This window comes from Schistocerca americana, chromosome X, assembly GCF_021461395.2.
Source record: "Schistocerca americana isolate TAMUIC-IGC-003095 chromosome X, iqSchAmer2.1, whole genome shotgun sequence".
Lineage (NCBI taxonomy): Eukaryota > Metazoa > Arthropoda > Insecta > Orthoptera > Acrididae > Schistocerca > Schistocerca americana.
The window spans coordinates 796,277,505-796,301,223 of NC_060130.1; the positions used below are offsets into that span (position 1 = coordinate 796,277,505).

At 44.2% G+C, this 23,719-nt stretch overlaps 1 protein-coding gene across 2 annotated transcripts in view; it reads left to right on the plus strand.

The window, feature by feature from the left end:
- Window positions 1–23,719, plus strand: part of LOC124555054 (ribonucleoprotein PTB-binding 1-like) — a 365,639-nt gene that overhangs the window by 257,083 nt on the left and 84,837 nt on the right. For both annotated transcript variants that reach the window (XM_047128828.1, XM_047128829.1), the window contains exon 2: window positions 16,129–16,420. In XM_047128828.1, coding sequence (XP_046984784.1) covers window positions 16,129–16,420 — 292 coding nt within the window. The remainder of the gene's footprint in view (window positions 1–16,128; window positions 16,421–23,719) is intronic.

The following is a 23,719-nucleotide window of genomic DNA, read 5'->3' on the forward strand; positions in this document are numbered from 1 at the left end:
TTCACATGGCTTCTAGCGTACCAGGTTTGACGAAAACTCAAGGACTCCATCGCACCCCGACTATCCCGCAAAATAGCGCTGTATCAGTGCCACAGAAAACTTCTGCAGGTATTTTGAACAGCGGGTGATACGTAGCAATCAACACCCAGCAGTTTGGATACTGTGGGATCCAAAATTCAACACTGATTGGCTTCATCTTGATATGGCCTGCCCGAAGAAATTTTGGACCCCAATCTATGCTTAATTGAGCCCAGTACTAAGACTAGAGGAGGCGTTACATAGTATTAGTGGGATGCCTCGTGGGCTGAATAATTTCTTTTACCCGTGTTTGTCATCAGTGCTTATAATCCCATGAAAGTATACCTGTTTCTTAGGCTGAACTGGCTTATATCCGCTTTTAAAAAAGTAACTTCATGAAATATCAAGGTTTGCAGTTGTCAGTGTCACGTGGACATTGGCGAGTGTGTGGCTGAACATTCTCTCTACTGTACACAACGATAGTAGCAGGAATAGGGACAAGTCACTTCGAATAAACCATGTCACAGCTGTGACCGCTGAACTGAGTTTTAAACGTAGTTTCTTCCAGATGCGAGTGCAGGGTCATTATTTCTGTGCGACCGCCCTCAGCGATTTAATTAGTCACCAAATGATCTCGGCTGTGGAAACCTTCACTTGCATCCTAAAACACAAGAGGTAAGAAGATACAGGAAATACGAATTCTTTCAAATTTGTAAAGAAAATACAGAAACATGTCTTGCACTGAGTTGTAAGTGCAGCCGTAAATGTTAGACGTATCACTCGTAATAAGAAAAAAGTAACGCTTAAAGAATTGGTTGAGAAACGTAGAGTTCGTAAGAATTTTCGTGCTCTGGACAACTGAAATTTCACTTGTTAAACGTATGAGACGTGAAAGTGATTACAAACTGTGTATTTTGTTCTGCAGTTACGTTGTTCGCTTATTTTTAATTTAAGACATTACTAGGCGAATCGAGTATGCTTCGTTCATCGTGAGGCGTTTTTATTGTATTTATATGGAAACAAAATTTACATAAAGAATCTGAAGTTAATCATTTGATAATTGACAGACTACGCCCTATATAATCGTAACGCAGTCGTTTCTCGCGGGGTAAATTGGACGGACGTACGTACGTGTGTGTGTGTGTGTGTGTGTGTGTGTGTGTGTGTGTGTGTGTGTGTGTGTGTTTGTTTGTTTGGGGGCTAGTGTCGCATAAGCCCGGTGGAGGGCGTATTTCCAAGGCAAGACGCTGCTGGTTCCGTCTGGACTTGGTCGATGCGGCCAGTGACAAAGGTATTGTGGCCGCCCTCGCCCTGACAAATGGAGTGGAGTGCCTTGCCTCGTGCTCTTTGTGCTACGAGCTTGTAGGAAGCCTCATTTGTCAGCCACAGATTAGAAGCTTCTCGACCGCGCATTTCTTGATTGTTGTGTTTTGGTGGAGTAATTTTCGGGATCTAGGAACCCAACGAGAGCACAGGTAACGAGGCCAGCAAAGACAAATCCCTCTTATCGTCTGTTATGCAGCATCTTTGTGGTGCATTCTAGGAAAACGAGAAATTGAGAACAAAGGAAACTTCAGCTTTGAAGGCTTGCCTGCCGGGGGGCGTCTTCAAGAGGTCAGTGTTACCTCTGAAGTAGACTGCAACGCAGTACCATTCCGCGTTTGGTCTGCAATAAGCAACGCGGTCGTCTTGCTTTCTGGCCATTTCTGAGTGAGTCACGTGGGCCCTAGTCTTAAGAAAATTAACAGTCCTTAGGAAAAATTCTTGCGCTTATTAAATGGCACGCCGAAAATAATCACTGTTCAGCTGCAATATTGTGACCATATCCCCACCCCTCCGGCGTGAAAGAACCAGTTCGAGACAACTGCCAAGCGACAAACTCATAATTTGCAATTTGGGATACGCGTGAGTGTGGAATACTGTTTATTTAGTTGACTGATGAGTCAGTCTGTGATGTCCTAGCGTTTGGGAACGAACGTATTGAAAACTGCGGAACTCATCTTGTGTCCTTGGGTTGCTATCATCAGAATGTGTCGAAAGTGAACAAACGCCTATGAAACCGCAAGTAGGTGACACTGTGTTTTACGCCCACGCCTTCTCCAAGAACGTCGATGTCGGAATGTTAGCCGCGCGGTCTTAGGTGCCTTTTCACGGTCCGCGCGGCTCCCCCCGTCGGAGGTTCGAGCCCTCCCTCGGGCGCGCATGTGTGTGTGTGTGTGTGTGTGTGTGTGTGTGTGTGTGTGTGTGTGTGTTTTGTCCTTCGCGTGATTAAGTAGTTAGTAAGCTTAGGGATCGATGACTTCGGCAGTTTGGTCATAAGACCTTATCACAAATTTTCGGAATGTTACTCGCTATATAAAACGAAAAAGAGGTAATCCGTAACACAGCTGCCCAGAGCAAATGCTGGGGAAAGGTACAGAACGCTCTGCTCGTCAGACATCATTCTATAAAGCGCCATGGCGTCGACCTTAAGCCTATTCATGCTGACCCAGTGACGTTGCCAGTAATGTTCTGATTAGAAGCAAAGTTGATGAGAACTGTGCAGTGAGCGCGTTTCATCGGAACTCTCAAATTCTAAGTGACGAGAACATGTATTCTGGTGTAGTTTACCTCCTGGATGTCCAAATAAAGTGAAATTCATGCTATGGGCAATTTCAGCTGTTCTGCTTGCCCGAAAATTGACTTAACAGACTATCAATTGGTCAAATATTCTGCTCATAGCACCTCAAAGAGTCACTTTGTATGTTGTTGTTGTCTTCAGTCCAAAGACTGGTTTGATGCAGCTCTCCATGCTACTCTATCCTGTGCAGGCCTCTTCATCTCCCAGCACCTACTGCAACCTACATCCTCCTGAATCTGCTTAGTGTATTCATCTCTTGGTCTCCCTCTACGATTTATACCCCTCACGCCTCCCTCCGGTACTTAACTGGTGATCCCGTAATGCCTCAGAATGTGTCCTACCAACCTATCCATTCTTCTAGTCAGGTTGGGCCACAACGTTCTCTTCTCCCCAATTAGTTACGTCATCCACCCGTTTAACCATCAGCATTCTTCTGTAGCACCACATTTCAAAACCTTCTATGCTCTTTTTGTCTAAACTGTTTACCATCGATGTTTCACTTCCGTACATGGCTACACTCTATACAAATACTTTCAGAAAGGACTTCCTGGCACTTAAATCTATTTACTTGCATTTCTTCGGTAAACTCTTATCTATTTTGGGGGACTTCATAATAAGATCCACCACCGTTTATCAGATGTTATTGTTTCGTTCAGCATTTATTTCAGTTCCAGGCAGTACTTCCCACAAGACTTCATAACAGTAGTGTTATTTTCAAATTTTTATTCTGATCCGACACATGAATTTAATTAGCTTAAAAGCAGAAGTTACATCTGCTGCGACTGCAAACTCCTGACATACCTGCATTCCAACGTGTGACATAACCGTATTGTAACTTACTCATCGCCCGCTCCGCCTTCTACACACGAAAATTCTCTCTCAGGGACGTTTTGCAGTGATGTAAAAAAAGAAAAAAAAGTTAACCTAATTAAATGCGATGAAAGGATGAATGATTTTCTGAGTGCCTGTTTTTAAACAAACACTAAAATACTGCAGATGGTTACTTTAATATGTTCCATTCATAAATATAACGGAATGAATAGCGCTATGGCTATTCCTTACTTCCATAACGAATTATATTGCAGTTACTAAAAATTTTCGGTACCAAATAGCGTAACTCAGTCAACTAAAACTATAAACTGGCCGGATTTGTTAAACTGTTAAAAACTGAATATGCCCTACGGGACATTTTTCAGATTAGGCACGAAGCATCTGCGAAATAGCGTATGGATATGTGGAGTGCATCTAAAATAAACCAATGTAAACCTTCATATAAAAGAATGAAAATCACAGCGTCGGTAATTGTCTATAATTTCCAGGAAGGAAAGGAAGTTGGATGTGAATATCCATTTAATTCGAAGTCATAAAGAACATGTCACTGACTCAGATGGACTTGGCAAAGGGGGACTCCATATTGGCGTTGTTGAGCGTAACAGTGGCCGTCATTGTTTGTTGAAGATAGGGAGAGCAAAACCAAAAATGCAGCGTGAGAATTTGATCCCTGTTTCTTAAGGTTGATTGGTTGTTTGGGGGAGGAGACCGGAGACCAAACAGAAAGTTCATCGCTCTCATCGGATTAGGGAAGGATGGGGAAGGAAGTCGGCCGTGCCCTTTCAAAGGAACCATCCCGGCATTAGCCTGGAACGATTTAGGGAAATCACGGAAAACCTAAATCACGATGGCCGGACTCTGGATTAAACCGTCGTCCTTCCGAATATTAGTCCAGTGTGCTAACTGCTGCGCCACCTCGCTCGGTGTGTTTCTTAAGGATTAGAGTTCAGTGTCTTAACCATTATGCCTCAGTTTAGTGGGGACGATTGGGGTGCACAGAAAAATAATGGAATCATATCCAGAGATGTCAATTTGAATGCGTCTACATTGCGTTCCTTGCGCTGGTCTCATTTAATAACTCGACGTCGCATTATTCTCGGATGAGTCGCACAATACCACAATACTGTTGGTCACCCCAGACGACAGCGCAGCAATTCAGCTTTCATGGTTACGGTACTGTTTTACGGTTCTCGATAAATGCATGTGGTTATACTGTCCCTGACTGCTGACGTCTTTTCGTGGTGCACAAAACAAAACGCTTTAATGTCCTTTCCGTTATGTACACCACCGAACACCCTCCGAGAAACACTGACATAATCTCGTCATCTTCTAAGTCAAGGTAACTACATTATTCAACCAACAAAACCGCTGGAACATAGACGTAATCATCGGAAGAAACACATGAGTACTATGCCTGAACACACCATCCGGACTCTGTAGGTAATTAATCAGAGAATGGAGATTTGGGCGCAGCAGTGAAATGAGGGCGCTCCATTTACTGGAATACTTTTTTTCCCTTCTTTTGAAGTGAAAACATCTATTCGTCAGTCTGTCGAGCTTTCGTGTGTGACAGCTTTGTAACTACTGAATTGAATCTTTAATAACTACGAGGCAAATATTGCGCCCACAACGGTTAGATCATATCTGTACGTGTTTGTAGCGCAGTGTTGTTGTTGTTGTTGTTGTTCTGTGGCGTCATCGCACGAGTGTAGGCGCTTGCGCGTGATCGTTACGAGTTAGCTTTGTGGAAACGCTTTTATTTAGAACATTGATTCGTATATCATTGTGGAGAGCTTGCATGGCACTGTTATGACCCAAAATGAGACAGTAAAAATGTACGCCGCAATAGAATTGAAAATTAGAATTAAATTGAAAGTTTGCTCGCAATTAGAGTTAACGCAAGTCAAAGTAAAGTTCGCGTCGAAGGAATGTAAAAAGCCTGTGCTTAGCGAATGCGAGAGCTACGGCAGTATCGAAAAGGAAATGGATAAACCGCGCAAAGCGATTGCGTAGCTGGCCCACTCTGCATACAGGAGCCAATGACAGTCTAAACTCACGATTCATCTATTCTGTAACCATTATACTACTCTCTGTAACCACTGTATTAAGGAGAGTGATAATTAAATCACATATTAAAACGAAACACTTGCGATGGTCTTATCCGGACGTTTTCACAAACAATCAGGAGTACGAACCCGAACTTTGCACACATTTTTTTTTTTTTTTTTTTTTTTTTTTTTTTTTTTTTTTTTTTTTTTTCCTTGGACGGTACAAAATGCTAATTGCCAGTGGTGGAGCAGGCTCTGATGAGGCAAGATTCAGGTACTAAAACTGTAGATATGGATTTCAGTCTCCACTGGGGAATATGCTGTCATCTAACTGCTGAAGCGAGCCCTGTACACAGATCTCGTACCTTGTAACAGTGGCGGACGAAGTGTGTCAATATTAAGCAATGAGAAAGGACGTGTCTGTCTATAGTAACTACTAGTTACTTGTTATACGAGTTCTTCTCTTAGCCAATCCCTTTCACCCGGTCCACTAACTTTATCTTCAACGTAATTGCTGACTCGGGACGTTTCATACACTTTTTCTAACGTCAGTCTGCTATAAAACACAACAAAACAAAGACTTGTTGGAGAAGAGGGTATATTTGGAGCACGAACTTGTTCCGCTATGTAAGCTTTAACGCCTTCATATTCTTAAATGTAGCGCAATGGAAATGCAGCAATAACTCTTCACATAACCGCACTCGTCATATGAAGCTTCCAATAGAAGCTCCTACAGTTTTTGCATCTATTAACATGCCGCTCCGCTAGGCTTACAATAAATTTCTCATCGGATACCTCAAAGCACAACATTGATGGTAACAACTTTTATATAAGTGAACAGTGATCACAGACTTAGTACTGTAGACAAAACGATGTTTCTTGGGCCGGCCTGTGTGGACGTGCGGTTCTAGGCGCTTCAGTCTGGAACAGCGTGACCGCTACGGTCGCAGGTTCGAATCCTGCCTCGGGCATGGATGTGTGTGATGTCCTTAGGTTAGTTAGGTTTAAGTAGTTCTAAGTTCTAGGGGACTGATGACCTCAGAAGTTAAGTCTCATAGTGCTCAGAGCCATTTGATGAACCATTTTTTGATGTTTCTTGATGTCAAGTAATTGCCAACAATGCAGAGGGGTTCGAAATCCGATGTTTGCTACTGCAAGTTCTCTGCCTTTGAAGATGAAGCTTTATTTAAACAAGAAATAACAATAACTGTTGGTCAAGTGTAAATTTCCCCGTCACTTGTGTGATTGGTTATTCTTTCTTGCAGCTTGCTTTTAAATAATTTTCTCTTCGAACTTCATTAGCTTTCGGAAAAGAAGAGAGTCTGCGTAATTAATAAGTCTTACCGACTTCAGTACAGTGTTTCGTGCTAACGATGAAAAAAAATGTACAAGGAGCTGTTGTATCTCATTTCACCATTAATATTCTATTTTATCAACGAATCATCGTCGTTGATGTTCGCTGTAACATTTGATGTTTTAAATTAGTGTAGTACGCAGTTCATTTGATCACAGTACGTTAGTTTTGGTCGCGCTGGCGTTTATTGGAAAGATCGGCTGTCACGTGTCTGATCATGTTCCATACTGGCAGTTGAACACTCTAGAGTGATACCAACTAAAGAGCGTCTTTTGTTTTGGTGATGCTGATAGTGCATCCAACAGAGAGTGATCCATTTGAGTTCGGAGCTTACCACGACATTAATACGATAATAGATAATAGGCATAGACTCCCACTAACAGCCGGCACGGTAGCTCAGCGTGTTCGGTCAGAGGGCTGCGTGCTCTTTGTAATAAAAAAACTGAGTCAAGGAACCAACGGTCAATTTGAACGGATGTCTTGTGACGTCCGCCCCGACCAAACGCAACGAACTATATCGAACAAAAAAACGCCGGCACGGTAGCTCAGCGTGTTCGGTCAGAGGGTTAGCTGCCCTCTGTAATAAAAAAACTGAGTTAATCGATCAACAACGAACTTAAACGGATGTCTTACGACGTCCGCCCCTAGCAGATGCAACGAACGAAAGAGAACAAAATGAGAATAGCCGGCACGGTAACTCAGAGTGTTCGGTCAGAGGGTTAGCTGCCCTCTGTAATAATTAAAAAAAACTGAGTTAATGGACCAACGGCGAACTGAAACGGGTGTCTTGCTACGTCCGCGACGAGCAGATACAACGAACGAAAAAAAAGGCGCTTTAGTCTGGAACCGCGCGACCGCTACGTCGCAGGTTCGAATCCTGCCTCGGGCATGGATGTGTGTGATGTCCTTAGGTTGGTTAGCCTTAAGTAGTTCTGAGTTCTAGGGGACTGATGACCTCAGATGTTAAGTCCTATAGTGCTCAGAGCCATTTGAACCACCTCCTCCTCCTCTCTCTTCCCTCCTTAAATTTTCACCATCCATGATCCAAAAAAATTGTTTGTATGAGCAGTTTCCTCCTATGCGCTCATCTGCGCAAATGCTGGTATCTTCATTGTGTTTGTTTTTTAGTTTGAAATTTAAAGAATGTGTTTCAGTAATGTTATTATGCAAATCTATTTCAGGAGACCTTTGGGTAGCATTATTTTCTTTCAAGTTTGCTTTTAGTTCCAGTTTTTCCGCGTCGTTATCCTTGAATAGTAGAGTTGAGTATCATTTGCATGAGTAGCAACATTGTCATAATTCACTGTGCGTAGGATGTGTCTTGTGTTAAATTAAGAGCAATGGGCCAAGTGTGGATCCCTGTGGGACACAGAAGTTTAGAATACTCGAGTCAGAGCTTATTCTCTCTCCTGACGTTTTTTGTAATTTCTGTATATGATTTTATTTTGGACGTTGAACGTGTACAACTTTGTGAGACCTTAACTTTTGCTGGCGAATTGAATGTTCAAATAACTTACGGGTTTGCTGCCGGGTGACGTCGTCGAACACCGCCGATATTTCGACAGGAGCACACCCTGCCATTCTCAAGGCACAAATGCAAGGAAGAAGAAATGTGCAAGCAAATTTAATACCTCGGTTCACAGAGGAGAAACAAGAAAGACACCACACACAGAACAAGTGTCAACACAAACAAAGATAAGCAACATCAGAAATATCGATAGTTACTATTAATCAATATGTCATATATTGGTCAATCAGGACTGTGGAAGACCGGTGTATTGAACATAAGCGTCACACACGCTTACAACAGCCGAGCAAATCCGCTATGGAATACAACAACACGGAGATTCTGGCTTGCACGTCCAGCTATTGGGATAGTGTTATTAAGGAAGCTGTTGAAATCAGACTATCAAGGAACATTATTAACAGAGATGGTGGATTTTGTTTAAATGCTGCTTGTAATCCGGCTCTGTCTCTCATCAAAAAACAAAGGGACAGAATTAGTGCTACCTCACCTGTTTATTAATAGTAACTATAGATATTTCAGATGTTGGTTATCTTTGTGTGTGTGTGTGTGTGTGTGTGTGTGTGTGTGTGTGTGTGGTGTCTTCCTTGTTTCTCCTCTGTGAACCGAGGTATTAAATTTGCTTGCACATTTCTTCTTCCCTGCATTTGTGCCTTGAGAATGGCAGAGTGTGCTCCTGTCGAAACATCAGCGGTGTTCGAAGACGTCACCCGGCAGCAAACCCGTTTATTTGAACGTGTACAACTTTATCGGAAGGTAGTCGAATGACAGTTATTCGCCTCGCTGGTCGTCGATGGAGGTTGTTGTGGTGGCAGCCGACGAAAGAGAGAGGGGGAGGAGGTGAGGAAACGAGACATCGGTGCCCCTTGGCAGCCAGAGGACGCAGAGTCGGCTCGCCAGGAATCCGCTACGTTTAATTGGCAGTGCGCGGCGGCCAGGGTGCATACGGGCGCCAGCCAGCTGGGGCGAATGACCGCCAGCTTCTCGTCCGGAGAGCCGCAATTAGAATAATCGCGCCGTACAGATCTTACCGCCGTCCGCCTGTTACCACCAAACCCGGGGACCGACGCACACCACTGTGCATAACGTGCCGAAGGCAGCGGCTAACGCTTCCATAGTGCGGCGGTTCCTCTGCACTGCGTCACTTGTGCAAAACGTACAGGATTATTTACTTACTGTTGCTAGGGATAAAATTTGGTACAAAATATGGAGATCTCGTTCGTTGAATAACATGATTTTACTGTTGTATTGTGCACCTAAATGTCCCCACGGGCCGGCCGGAGTGGCCGAGCGGCTCTAGGCGCTACAGTCTGGAACCGCGCGACCGCTACGGACGCAGGTTCGAATCCTGCCCCGGGCATGGATGTGCGTGATGTCCTTAGGTTAGTTAGGTTTAAGTAGTTCTAAGTTCTAGGGGACTGATGACCTCAGAAGTTAAGTCCCATAGTGCTCAGAGCCAATTCAACCAGGGAAGCGTCCTGGGACCTCTGCTGTTCCTGATCTATATAAATGACCTGGGTGACAATCTGAGTAGTTCTCTTAGGTTGTTCGCAGATGATGCTGTAATTTACCGTCTAGTAAGGTCATCCGAAGACCAGTATCAGTTGCAAAGCGATTTAGAAAAGATTGCTGTATGGTGTGGCAGGTGGCAGTTGACGCTAAATAACGAAAAGTGTGAGGTGATCCACATGAGTTCCAAAAGAAATCCGTTGGAATTCGACTACTCGATAAATAGTACAATTCTCAAAGCTGTCAATTCAACTAAGTACCGATGTGTTAAAATTGCGAACAACTTCAGTTGGAAAGACCACATAGATAATATTGTGGGGAAGGCGAGCCAAAGGTTGCCTTTCATTGGCAGGACACTTTGAAGATGCAACAAGTCCACTAAAGAGACAGCTTACACTACACTCGTTTGTCCTCTGTCAGAATATTGCTGCGCGGTGTGAGATCCTTACCAGATGGGATTGACGGAGGTCATCGAAAGGGTGCAAAAAAGGGCAGCTCGTTTTGTATTATCACGTAATAGGGGAGAGAGTGTGGCAGATATGATACGCGAGTTGGGATGGAAGTCATTAAAGCAAAGACGTTTTTCGTCGCGGCGAGATCTATTTACGAAATTTCAGTCACCAACTTTCTCTTCCGAATGCGAAAATATTTTGTTGAGCCCAACCTACATAGGTAGGAATGATCATAAAAATAAAATAAGAGAAATCGGAGCTCGAACAGAAAGGTTAGGTGTTCGTTTTTCCCGCGCGCTGTTCGGGAGTGGAATGGTAGAGAGATAGTATGATTGTGGTTCGATGAACCCTCTGCAAAACACTTAAATGTGAATTGCAGAGTAATCATGTAGATGTAGATGTCCCTACGGTTTGTTCTATTGTGTCTCACTGTTTAGAGGCACAAAACGCGTGGGTGTTTTCAGCTCGTTACTAAATGCAAGTAATTAGGAGGCCGAGTTGATAGGAGCTGAAGGAGTCAAGGTTGCAATAATATGCGGTACGGGACACTGTTAGAGAGAAGGATTATTATTCAAGAAACACATAGTACAATGAAAATCACTTATCTTCAGTAGTTTGTAGGACTGCAGCTGCGGCTATGAACTAACAATCTCGAAAACATGGAATACCATGAACTAATACAACATATTCTCAGGGACTAAGCCTGATGGTCCTTCCTTAGAGAATCAATGCAAACAGGACTGGCTGAGGGCCGATTATGAAAGTGCGTTTGCCTAGGTTGAAATCTAGCTAAGAAGTGAACGAGGCACACTCCAGTTCCGTCGAGCTGCACAGCCCGCTAGAGTGCGCTGTGCTCGGCAGACGGGCTGCCAACCTTGTGTTGGCGCGGCGTTGTGGTAGCATCTGTGGCAGTGATACTACATGTTCAAGCAGATTGCAGGGTCGTTCGATCTTACGGGGTATTTCGTTGAAGCTGTAATACAGTTACCGTTACTCTAGGTGGCAACGTTCTTACGTGATTTACGCTCTAGTGTGGTGCTGACGAAAAAGTCATAGAGCTCATTGGACACAGTGCGCTAGCTCTGATCTGTCGTGACCCTATAAAATAAACCATCCCGACATTTGCCTGAGGTAATTTTGGGAAACCTCGAAAAACCGAAATGTGGATGGCCTGGTGAGTACGAGGTCTGTCAGCAGTGGACAACCGCATTTGGTTCACTCCATGTGTACAATGCTGTTTTGCTTGCTCATTACTGCAGAGTTGTCGAAACGTAAATACCTAGTGCTTCACTCTTCATTCATTTCTCGTCGCCTATCATCGAACACACACTATATGCACACCAAGTAGCTAACATCAGAACCATGACGGTGATGATTGATTTCTATTTTATATATGGCAACTTTGCATTGTCTTCACGAAAAACGGAGTTCAAATGTCTTCATAATGAATGAATGAATGAATGAGACGTTGAACTCGTAAGGAGGTTAGGAAAGAAATAGTTTACTTTGTCACTGCCGTAGCCCTACGTCGGTCTGGCCTGCAGACCGGCCCGAGGAACGTCCTGTGTTGTCAGAATGAAACTTTCACTACTTGAGAGGCCCCATGGAAAACTACTGATCGTAGGAAAATGAAACTTTGGGAAACATTTTTAAGGACATCTGGAAGAGAAATAGCGAATAAACTATTGACACACATTTACATTTCCACGCGAGAGAGTAAAATTTTGTTAATTGCGTACCACATTTACGTATCAGGTTAGGAACGTTGCTCAACCAGCGCAAGTGACGCCTGTATATAAGAAGGGTAGGAGGACGGATCCTCAAAATTACAGACCAACATCCTTAACATCGGTTTGTTGCAGGATTCTCGAACATATTCTCAGTTTGAATTTAATGAATTTCCTTGAGACAGAAAAGTTGCTGTCCATGTATCAGCACGGCTTTAGAAAGCATCGCTCCTGCGAAACGCAACTCGCCTTTTTTTCACATTATATCTTGCGAACCATGGATGAAGGGTATCAGACGGATGCCATATTCCTTGACTTCCGGAAAGCGTTTGACTCGGTGCCCCACTGCAGACTCCTAACTAAGGTACGAGCATATGGGATTGGTTCCCAAGTATGTGAGTGGCTCGAAGACTTCTTAAGTAATAGAACCCAGTACGTTGTCCTCGATGGTGAGTGTTCATCGGAGGTGAGGATATTATCTGGAGTGCCCCTGGGAAGTGTGGTAGGTCTGCTGCTGTTTTCTATCTACATAAATGATCTTTTGGATAGGGTGGATAGCAATGTGCGACTGTTTGCTGATGATGCTGTGATGTACGGGAAGGTGTCGTCGTTGAGTGACTGTAGGAGGATACAAGATGACTTGGACAGGATTTGTGATTGGTGTAAAGAACGGCAGCTAACTCTAAATATAGATAAATTTAAATTAATGCGGATGAATAGGAAAAAGAATCCCGTAATGTTTGAATACTTCATTAGTAGTGTAGCGCTTGACACAGTCACGTCGATTAAATATTTGGGCGTAACATTGCAGAGCAATATGAAGTGGGACAAGCATGTAATGGCAGTTGTGGGGAAGGCGGATAGTCGTCTTCGGTTCATTGGTAGAATTTTGGGAAGATGTGGTTCATCTGTAAAGGAGACCGCTTATAAAACACTAATACGACCTATTCTTGAGTAATGCTCGAGCGTTTGGGATCCCTATCAGGTCGGATTGAGGGAGGACATAGAAGCAATTCAGAGGCGGGCTGCTAGATTTGTTACTGGTAGGTTTGATCATCACGCGAGTCTTACGGAAATGCTTCAGGAACTCGGGTGGGAGTCTCTAGAGGAAAGGTGGCGTTCTTTTCATGAATCGCTACTGAGGAAATTTAGAGAACCAGCATTTGAGGCTGACTGCAGTACAATTTTACTGCCGCCAATATACATTTCGCGGAAAGACCGCAAAGATAAGATAAGAGAGAGATTAGGGCTCGTACAGAGGCATATAGGCAGTCATGTTTCCCTCGTTCTGTTTGGGAGTGGAACAGGGAGAGAAGATGCTAGTTGTGGTACGAGGTACCCTCCGCCACGCACCGTATGGTGGATTGCGGAGTATGTATGCAGATGTAGATGTAGAACCGTGGCGTCCATAGAACCGCATTAGAGATAACATTTCACAATTGTTCGCCTCATTTTTCGAACGGTGTTCCATGGGGTGTCCAGTTGTCGTGGCACAGCTCGAGCACTGCTTGAAGCATCATTATCAACTATGGCAACAGTAACTCCTTCAACCTCTCCCAGGAGCAATTCCCGAATCGCCAGTTAATTCAAACTTCCGAATCATGTTCTTCAAAGCCACTGCGGAAGGAAAGAGGACATCATATTCCTTTAAGTGCGTCGACACTTGCGAAGAACAGCAGCACTTTCCCTGTTGTTTTGATACAACAGCTCTACGAGTAGATTCCAGCGCAATTTGTCCAGACCCATGTTGACTTTATGCAACTGTAATGGAGACAGGTGCTTGCGCTTCAGCCCTATGTCGCCGTACCAGTATAGGCGCCTGACGGCAAGTCATGAAACTTAACACAACTAACAACGCAAATCCTGCAACACAGTCTGAACTCATTCCTATAAAGTTGGCTACCCATAAGTTAAATAGTTATCGTTCTAAGCTGGCTCAACTAGCGAAATTTTAACTATAGCCACTCTGTACTTTTATCTCTCGTGCAACTATTTCTCATCTCTGGTATCAATTTGCCATCAATCATACTAACGATTAAAGAAAACTGTGACAGTAGCGTTAACACACATTTATTGTGTCACGACCGATTTAATTTTTTAGAAAATCATCCGATTGCTGAGTTCTACCATTGTCGTTATGTAAAAGGTCTGGAAAGTTAGATACAACATGTGGAAACGACGAGTACTCTCTCTGCCATTCTACAGTCTACTGTACACAGAACGCTGTGTCGCATGCACTTGCTGCTTGCCAAGCTTCTCCAGGCGGTCGACAGATATTTATGTGATCATCGTTTCCGAATTTTGTCTCTACCGTTACATATGACTACCGGACCTTTTGTGTCATGGTATTGACACAACCCGACAATCGGATAATGGTCTAAAGGAACGAAACCGGTCGTGACACAATAAATACGTATTAATATGGCTGTGATGGTTCTCTTCCATCAGTAATAGTAGTATCAGTCAGCTGTGGAGCTCAACATAATCAGGAATGTTACTTTGTGTGTGTAGATTTTACCAGTCGTATATACTATCAGAATTTGTTGAGGTTTCTGGCTGACGCCACCAACTCCAGGTGGGCTATCCCATGAATGAGGGACACATCATCTCACTGTTGAGTCACTTAACACCAGCTGGCCAACCAATCACCCAATCTACTTAGCTCAGTTGATACCTCCCTTTCATACCCTTAGATCCTTGGAAGTAATTATTTAAATAAAAATAAAATTTTAAAATAACAATTCTTAAATCGGACTAAAAAGTACAAAATAATTCCTCCTAGTCCCGTACAGATTGCCAAGCCTACAAATACTGCGATACTCCGATGAAAATTACGTTGCGAGTGACTTTTCAGTGAGTCGAATGGGAGGGACCACCCAGTGGTAGTTCTTTCTCGAGCGCCACGTGCTCACAGTGTTGCCTGTTTTGTAGGTTGCTTGCAGCGCCTTGTAAAATTTCGCTGGCTGTACGCCGCCAACACGCCCCCCCCCTTCTCCCCTCTCTATCTCTCCCTCCCCCTCTCTTCCTCTCCCTCCCCTTAATCCTCTTCCCCTCTCTCTCCCTCCCCCCCCTCTCTCTCTCTCTCTCTCTCTCTCTCTCTCTCTCTCTCTCTCCCTCTCCCTCCCCCCCCTCCCCCTCCCCCCACTCACTCTCTCTCTCCCTCTCTTCAACATTACAATATGTCAGTCACAAAGTAATTTTAATCCCATACAAATTGCAGGCCCCATCTGAAGTGCTGATCCCATACAGATTCCTAAACCCTTACAAGTCTGGAGAATTGGTGCTGGTGAATTTTTAGTAGCTACAAGATTTTTTAAACGAAAACGTGCGATGCTTGCAGTACACAACTGATGCGTGTATAGTTCAACTCCTATTACCTGTTGCATGCGCCCCATGTTTTTCCTTACAAATCTTATTAGTATTGTCAATGTTGTTAAAAACTCACAACCCCAAATTGTCAGGGCTATCGGTATGAGGCTAGGAGAAATTACTTTTAAACTTTCTAGTACGATTGAAAAACATACTATAAAAACTTATTTTTATTTAAACATTTTCTGCTTTTTAGTCTCGTGTAGTGAAATTTTTCAACGTATTTTAAACAATTTGACGATTAATTTTTAAATACTTACATACTAGAATTTTACCCGTGACTCTGCCTACGTATGTGTACACATCTCTTCCTCTGCCTTATCTCCCCCCCCCCCATCCTCCTCGTTTTTTACGCTCAGCCGTGTTCGTCCGCTCACATACCATCAGGAACGCATTCAGATACTACCCACACAACACTCCAGTCATGCGGGACAGCCGAGATCCCGAGCCATACGAAACTTCTCTGCTCCCCACTCGCCATGTCCACCCCTACCGAACAGATCGGCAAGAAAGAGTGTTAAATATTGTACATTCATCCAGTTCTGAGCTAAGTCTCGAGCTCATTGGAAAGTTAGTTTAAAATCAGTTGCAAAATTTGTACAAGACAGACAGATAGACAAGAAAGCTTTAAAAAGGAGCCGCTGAGTTTATACGTGTTTTGTCTTGTTCCCGCAGGAGATCCGCGAGCTGCTGTCGGAGCTGCCGGTGTCTTCGGTGCAGCTGCAGAGCGGGCTGGGCTCCGGTGTGGCGCGCGCCTCGCTGGACGAGCCGGACCTGCTGGAGGATTGGGAGCGAGAGCGCGTCTTCCTGCTGCGGGGGCAGCGCGTGCCCGTCGCGCCCACACCCACCGAGATGATGCTCTGCGTCGCCAGGCTCCCACTGCACTACACCGACGCCCAGTTCCACGCGCTCGTCGCCGCCTACGGGGACGTGCGCCGCAGCTTCCTCATGATCAGCGAGAAGACCGGTGAGCCGTCCTCCTCTTTCGCCCCATTGTATATATAGTCATGGAAATAAATATTCATACAGTAGGTGGTGACAAACTACGATGGTGTGTTGGGATAGTAAATCACCCACAGCGCCGATACGAATAAGTACGATGATGTAGCGTCAGATAACCGTGTTCTTGGTAACGAAGCTTCCCGTATGCCACGAATCTATTCTGGGAAAATAAAATATTTTACACTCTGCACAGTCTACGACAGGGCAAAATGTATTCGTACAGCGGACTACTTTCAACCAAACAAACGGCTGACGCAGCCCCGGAGTGCATTCCACACTTGTGTAGTCGTGTGGCGGCCGTGAAGCAACAGCACGTCGGACGTGGGTACCGTGGAACAGCAGAATGGGCCACAAGGGGAAGGAAACGACCATTGAGGAACGGAACATCGTTATCGCCCAATATCTTCAACACACATCGACCTTGTCAGTCAGTTGTCTCATCGACATCGTTCCACATATATCAATCGCCTAATCTTCACCTATCCTGCTCAATGTATTTTCATATAAAGTATCTAAATAGTTTTTTTTCAGTGTGGATTCTGATGGATTGCTGCGGTGACAGTATATCTCTAGAAAACTTTTGAACTGGCTATTTTCAACTGCATTGAATAGTATGTTTTGTGCAACAATGGCTCGACACAAGTCAAGATGAAATTCATTTTTGTGTCTTGCATTTGGTTTAGTTACAAACGTTTGTTTCAAGTTTGATTTATTAATTTGCTTGATGTTTAATCCCTGCAACATGCTGACGTAAATGCGACATCTGTTCAGAAAGTACCGAGAAACAAAAAGAAATGAGAAATACATTGTGGAAGAATTTACGTACGAGAAGGGTTTAGAAACAATATTTTTGCATTCGTATGTGTTTGGTCCAAGTTAACTCGGGAAAAAAGTGGCATAACTGTTTCTGAGTGGGCGTAGCAGATAAAAGGGTAACGTTTTACTTACGTCTTTGTTGCCCACATTGCAGTGAATAACTTCTCCGTCTGTAGAGAAATCAGGAAATTCTTGTAACCGCTGCTGAATCAGAGATGATTTGGAGCTGGCTACTTTGGCCATGCTTGGCTTTCCACAAGTGCACTGTCGCTGTGAAATATTTCACCACATCCGAGCACCACGCTGACCGACTGAATGAAGACAGTGCAGGTGTTTTAAACAGGCTGTTCAGACAGGGCAGCAAGGCGCCTGAGGCAGATAACAAGGCTCCTCAGTGCCCTGCCGGCCCATTTGACGGTTCACAACGATCGACAAAGCTCTGTGGAGCAGCGATGGCTGGAACGGCCTGGCTTGTGTTGTCGTCTGACACAGGATTAGCGTTCACGCATGCAAACAAACCAGTTATCATTCAATTTCTGTTTTCTAAGTAGCCGGGAAGACCAGAAGGGTAATTTTAGTCATACAAATTTGGACCGGATTTTAAAAGTTGGATACAGTCAGCTATTAACCTGAAATTAGGTATTTTTAGGTGCTATAAAACTAGCGTTTTCCAAGATAAATTGGCGTAATTCGTGTATGAACAACTTTTATTGCCTTTATTTAATGAAGAACAAAATAGGTTTCTACCTAAAATACGAGGTCTAATAATGACAATGAGTTGGTCTGAACGAGTGAGCGAGAAAGGGCAACTGGAAGTGGATGAGTATGACGACTTACAGAGGCGGACTAGTGGGTTGTGGGTGAGTTGCAGTTACGGGAGCTTATGGTAGTGAGAGGTGAGTTGCACGTTAAAAAGAGCACGAGTATATTCGCGTGCCAAAATGTTTGGGAAATTTTTAAAGTTGCTGAGGAAGATAGAATGAGGCGGCTGGTAACCTACTTTACAGCAGTCTCTTAATTGAAACAGAAGCATTTTCGCCTTTCTTGTGCTCCGCAAGGAGCATTTATTGGTTTGCTATTTATACCCGTCCTGTTGCATATTGTTTTAGTTTCGTTTGCCCATGTGTTTCTGGGTCTCCCCTAAGTCTCTTACCAAATGATTTCTCCGTGAATATTCTTGAAACCACTTGGTCCTCTTTCATTCTCATCAGACGGGCTGCCCACTGAAATCTTCTAGAATTTATCATGCTCATTATGCGAATGGTTCGCGGGAAGGTTTATTGTCGGTATGCCTCTGTGTGAGCTCTTCGTGGTTTAATAGCGAGATACGCATAGGAGGAAGAGATACGCGTTGATTGACTCGTCTAGGAAACTATGCTCTCGGAATTTTAGCCGGGCTCAGTGGCCGAGCCGTTCTAGGCGCTTCAGTCCGGAACCGCGCTGCTGCTACGGTCGCGGGTTCGAATCCCGCCTCGGGTATGGCTGTGTGTGATGTCCTTAGGTTAGTTAGGTTTAAGTAGTTCTAAAGCCAGGGGCTGATGACCTCAGGCGTTAAGTCCCAAGTGCTTAGAGCCATTTTTGGAATTTGAACAGTAGACCATACCGTGATGTGGAACGTCTCTCTTGCAGCGACTGCCACTGGAATTTGGTGAGCACCTCCGAGACTCTGTCGCGTTCTTAATATAAATTACATTCGTACTCGACACTTACAGGCGTGAGGGAACTTTGCTGAACGTAATTGAAGAATTGTTCCTTGCTGTAGTTCTCGTTGCGTCCCTCCACCCTCTCATGGTTTTTCTTTTTTTCTGCTGACAACTTTCTTCCGTTCAGGACAGATAGCACATACAAAACACTACTCCTCTCTTAAACTGTAGAGACCATGAAGGAAGACAGACTTTTTCCTGGAAGATCTTATGAAAACCCTTTATGCCGAATTCCCCTTTCAACCCTTTCTTGACATATTGCGACGTAGAAGCCATCTAAAGAGACAGTCTTTAAAGCTTTTATTTTGCTCCTCGGGTGCTACGTCTGGAGTTGCTGCTGGAAGGATAATACGCAGTAGGTGCAGCGTAATCCGAGCGAATGACCACCATTAAACTCGAAATCTCTTACTGCAGACGGTAAACCAGCGGAACGTTGTCGTACTAGACACGTAATGATTATCCACGTGCCAGTTTTTTGATGCTTCGTCCATGCTGCGAAGTCGCGAAGAAAAATCGGCAACACACTTCGCATCTGTTACGGACTATGTGCGTAGCAGTTACACGTATTATTCTATTGAAGAACCGTTAACGATTACCATATCGGCATTGGAAGAAAAGGCGAGTTTATTCAATAATCAGGGTCTCAGCTTGTTCACTGCTCTGAAACGCATGAGAGCTTCCGAAACTTCTGGCCCGACTAGACTGCAGTAAATTGAGGATAACGCTGGAAAAATGTGCATGTTTAATAAACTTTGCTGTAAAATGCAAGCGAAACTGTGGTACCTTCGGAAGCAGTCGCTGACTGCATGGTTCGAAGAAGCTGATACTGGGAAGAAGATGTATGAAACGAATTAAAGCGTCAGTTTTGGTTCAATGGTGCACGGTTGAGTCTCATAAGTAAAAGGTTAGAGTGAATCATTGCTGTAGAAGCGGTTAACAAGAATTGGCTCATGCGTTTTAGCAACATCGTATAGCTCGTTCGTGATGCTATACGGGAATGTTAAGGATTGAGCAGCAAAGTTGTTATGATTAATCTGTGAGAGGAGGTACAAGGCAAGGTTACCAACGCAGTTGCCGGCCGGGGTGGCCGAGCGGTTCTAGGCGCTACAGTCTGGAACCGCGTGACCGCTACGGTCGCAGGTTCGAATCCTGCGTCGGGCATGGATGTGTGTGATGTCCTTAGGTTAGTTAGGTTTAAGTACTTCTAAGTTCTAGGGGACTGATGGCCTCAGAAGTTACGTCCCATAGTGCTCAGAGTCATTTGAACCATTTTTTCAAAAGTGTCTGTGATTCACATGTTTAATAGTCGGGTTAAGAGCTCAGTTGCATCTCGTTCACTGTGGTACTCTGAATTAATGTAGCCGAAATGAAGTGCCAGTAGGAGCAATTTTACCAAAATTCTTCCTTATTCGTGCCACATTCGGTTCCTGGTACCTGTGCCTATCTTCAGATGTCTAAATCCTTCCAGAATGAAATTTTCACTCTGCAGCGCAGTGTGCGCTGATATGATGATACATGAAACTTCCTGGAAGATTAAAACTGTGTGCCGGACCGAGATTCGAACTCGGAACCTTTGCCTTTCGCGGGCAAGTGCTCTACCATCTAAGCTACTCAACCACGACCCACGACGCGTCCTCACTGCTCCAATTCCGCCAGTCCTGTGTCCGGCACACAGTTTTAATCTGCCAGGAAGTTACATCTAAATCCTTGTTTCGCTTGATATCACGCGCCATATCTTTTATTATGTACTGTTAGCGATGTTTTTCAGTGTGAAACCAACTGTACCCTTTGCTCTTCAGATCTAGGTGTCACGCAGTAGTAATTCACTTTTATTTTCCCCTTCTGAGATGAAAACTCCATAAACCCCCAGAGAACATGGGATTGTGGATAAGCCGGCCGCAGTGGCCGAGCGGTTCTAGGCGCTACAGTCTGGAACCGCGCTATCGCTGCGTCGCAGGTTCGAATCCTGCCTCGGGCATGGATGTGTGTGATGTCCTTAGGTTAGTTAGGTTTAAGTAGTTTTAAGTCCTAAGGGACTGATGACCATAGCAGTTAAGTCCCATAGTGCTCAGAGCCATTTGGACCATTTTGATTGTGGATAGCCGCGCGGGATTAGCCGAGCGGATAGCCGTGACGGTAACTCAGCGTGGTCGGTCAGAGGGTCAACTGCCCTCTGTAATAAGAAAACTGAGTTAATGGATCAACGACGAACTGAAACGGATGTCTTGCGACGTCCGCCCCGAGCAGATGAAACGAACAAAATGAGATTTATATATATATTTAAAAAAGCGATCTAGGGCGCTGCAGTCATGGACTGTGCGCCTGGTCCCGGCGGATGTTCGAGTCCTCCCTCGGGCGTGTGTGTGTGTGTGTGTGTGTGTGTGTGTGTGTGTGTGTGTGTGTGTGTGTGTGTTTTGGTCCTTAGGATATTTTAGGTTAAGTAGTGTGTAAGCTTAGGGACTGTTGACCTTAACAGTTAAGTCCCATAAGATTTCACACACATTTGATTTTTTTTTTTGTTGTGGATGTATTTTAAACCTGAGACCACCCTGCTGTGGTTACCCGGTTTTAGTTACTCACACGGTTCGTGTGTACATAACGCACAGGGGAGGAACATCAGCGAAGTAATCGATTTACTCTCTTTGTTTGCGTATTCTTGCAGCAGTGGTTTTATGCGGGATAACGACAACTTCCCCGGTGTGCCATAATACCAGTCGGCCGGTGTGGCCGTGCGGTTAAAGGCGCTTCAGTCTGGAACCGCGTGACCGCTACGGTCGCAGGTTCGAATCCTGCCTCGGGCATGGATGTGTGTGATGTCCTTAGGTTAGTTAGGTTTAATTAGTTCTAAGTTCTAGGCGACTGATGACCTCAGAAGTTTAGTCGCATAGTGCTCAGAGCCATTTGAACCATAATACCAAATGACAAAAGACTGGGGCCTGTTTGTGGGTGATAAATCCGGACAAGTCATCCGGCAGCTGTTACGCCTTCAAGCGCAGACGTCACACAGGCAGTGGAGGCCATCAGCTGACCAACCGAGCAGTACTGTTTCCGTGGCTCGTAGGACCTACGCTTGAGACAGTGGTACGTTATCAGTTACGCTCCAGCAGGGGAGGCAGTGCGAAGCGATAACACAGCTTGGGCGCGTGCACATCTCTCGCAGTTCTGTTAGATTTTTTTCGCCTTAGCGCACTATCGTGACTAATTTTATTTTCCCAAACTGCAATACGAAGCAGATGGTGTCTTGACGGCCTGATCAACATTTCTTGCGGAAAGGATCATACCACTGCAGAAACAGTATACTATCAAGATATTGCCTGTCTTTGGCGCTGTAACGCCACCGTTGAAGGGCACAAGCTTCTCTTAACAGCATGCTTGGAAAGTAACTGATACTGTAAACAAGCAACATATAACAGCTTGACATTTCTGGCATTACCAAACAAGCTCAACATATGCGCTGTGGTTATTGGCTCTGAGCACTATGAGACTTAACGTCTGAGGTCATCAGTCCCCTATACTTAGAACTACTTAAACCTAACTAACCTAAGGACATCACACACATCCATGCCCGAGGCAGGATTCGAACCTTCGGCCGTAGCAGCAGCACGATTCCGGACTGAAGAGCATAGAACCGCTCGGTCACAACGGCCGGCCAAACCATAATGGTTGGAATGTTCTTAGAAGAGTCGTGTGGATATTCATAGTTTTAATACGCTGACATCTTGGGCAGGCATATGGTCGGAAACCAATTCTGTAGGCAGATATTCAGAGCTTGTTCGGGCGATTATTGTGTATCGCTTTTATTGTGATATCTGAATGCTAATTAACTTATGTCCTACAGCGTAGTATAAGTCAAGAAGTGACATATTTGTAATGAGTGTCCAGACGCGCTGCTGTGTGATATTAATTTTTATTTCTTTCACATTCACAACAGACCTGTTTCGACTAAATTGGCGTTATCGAGTGACTTGCAGCACAATGTGTGTGTCATTACTTTCATTATGCATATTTATGTTACGGTAGAACATTGAGCATAGATTACTACTCTCGTATACATTGTCTACGTTGAGATGGATCGACATACATGTACCACGTTGACAACTTTATACTGACCGTCGTTCTGTATTTGTTGAATTCATGTGTTAATATGTTATGACAGTAATTTGACAGTTTGTACGTATACGACATGGTAACTCCAGGACTATCAGATGACTGTCATAACATATTATCACCTTATTAAACAAATATAGAATGACAGTCAAAATAAAGTTGCAAACGATGTTGTATATATGTCAATCCATCTAGACAATATGTACGAAAGTAGCAATCCACGCTCCATGTTTTACGGTAACTTTAAAAATGTATAATGAAAATAATTTCACACACGTTGTAACAGGTCACTAAATAATAATAGATCTGAAGTGAAAGAAATAAAAATTAGCACCATAAACCAGCGAGACTGGACACCCCTCACAAAAATGTCACTTGCTAGTGAATTAGTCATCTGTGCTGTCAGAGCTCATCTCTTGTTATCCAACATACGCAAAAATTTGACTTAAAATGTAAGGTCAGTTCGCTTTTCAACAAAGAAGTAAATACATAAGAATGATGACTTCAGGTTATTGAATGAGATGATGCAATGAAGGTAAACGGCCACTAATTTGGGGAGCAATACTGAGATTCCCTCCCGGCCAGCCTGCTGTAAGTTTCCATGATTTTGACGAATGCTGGGCAAGTTCTATGTCCGA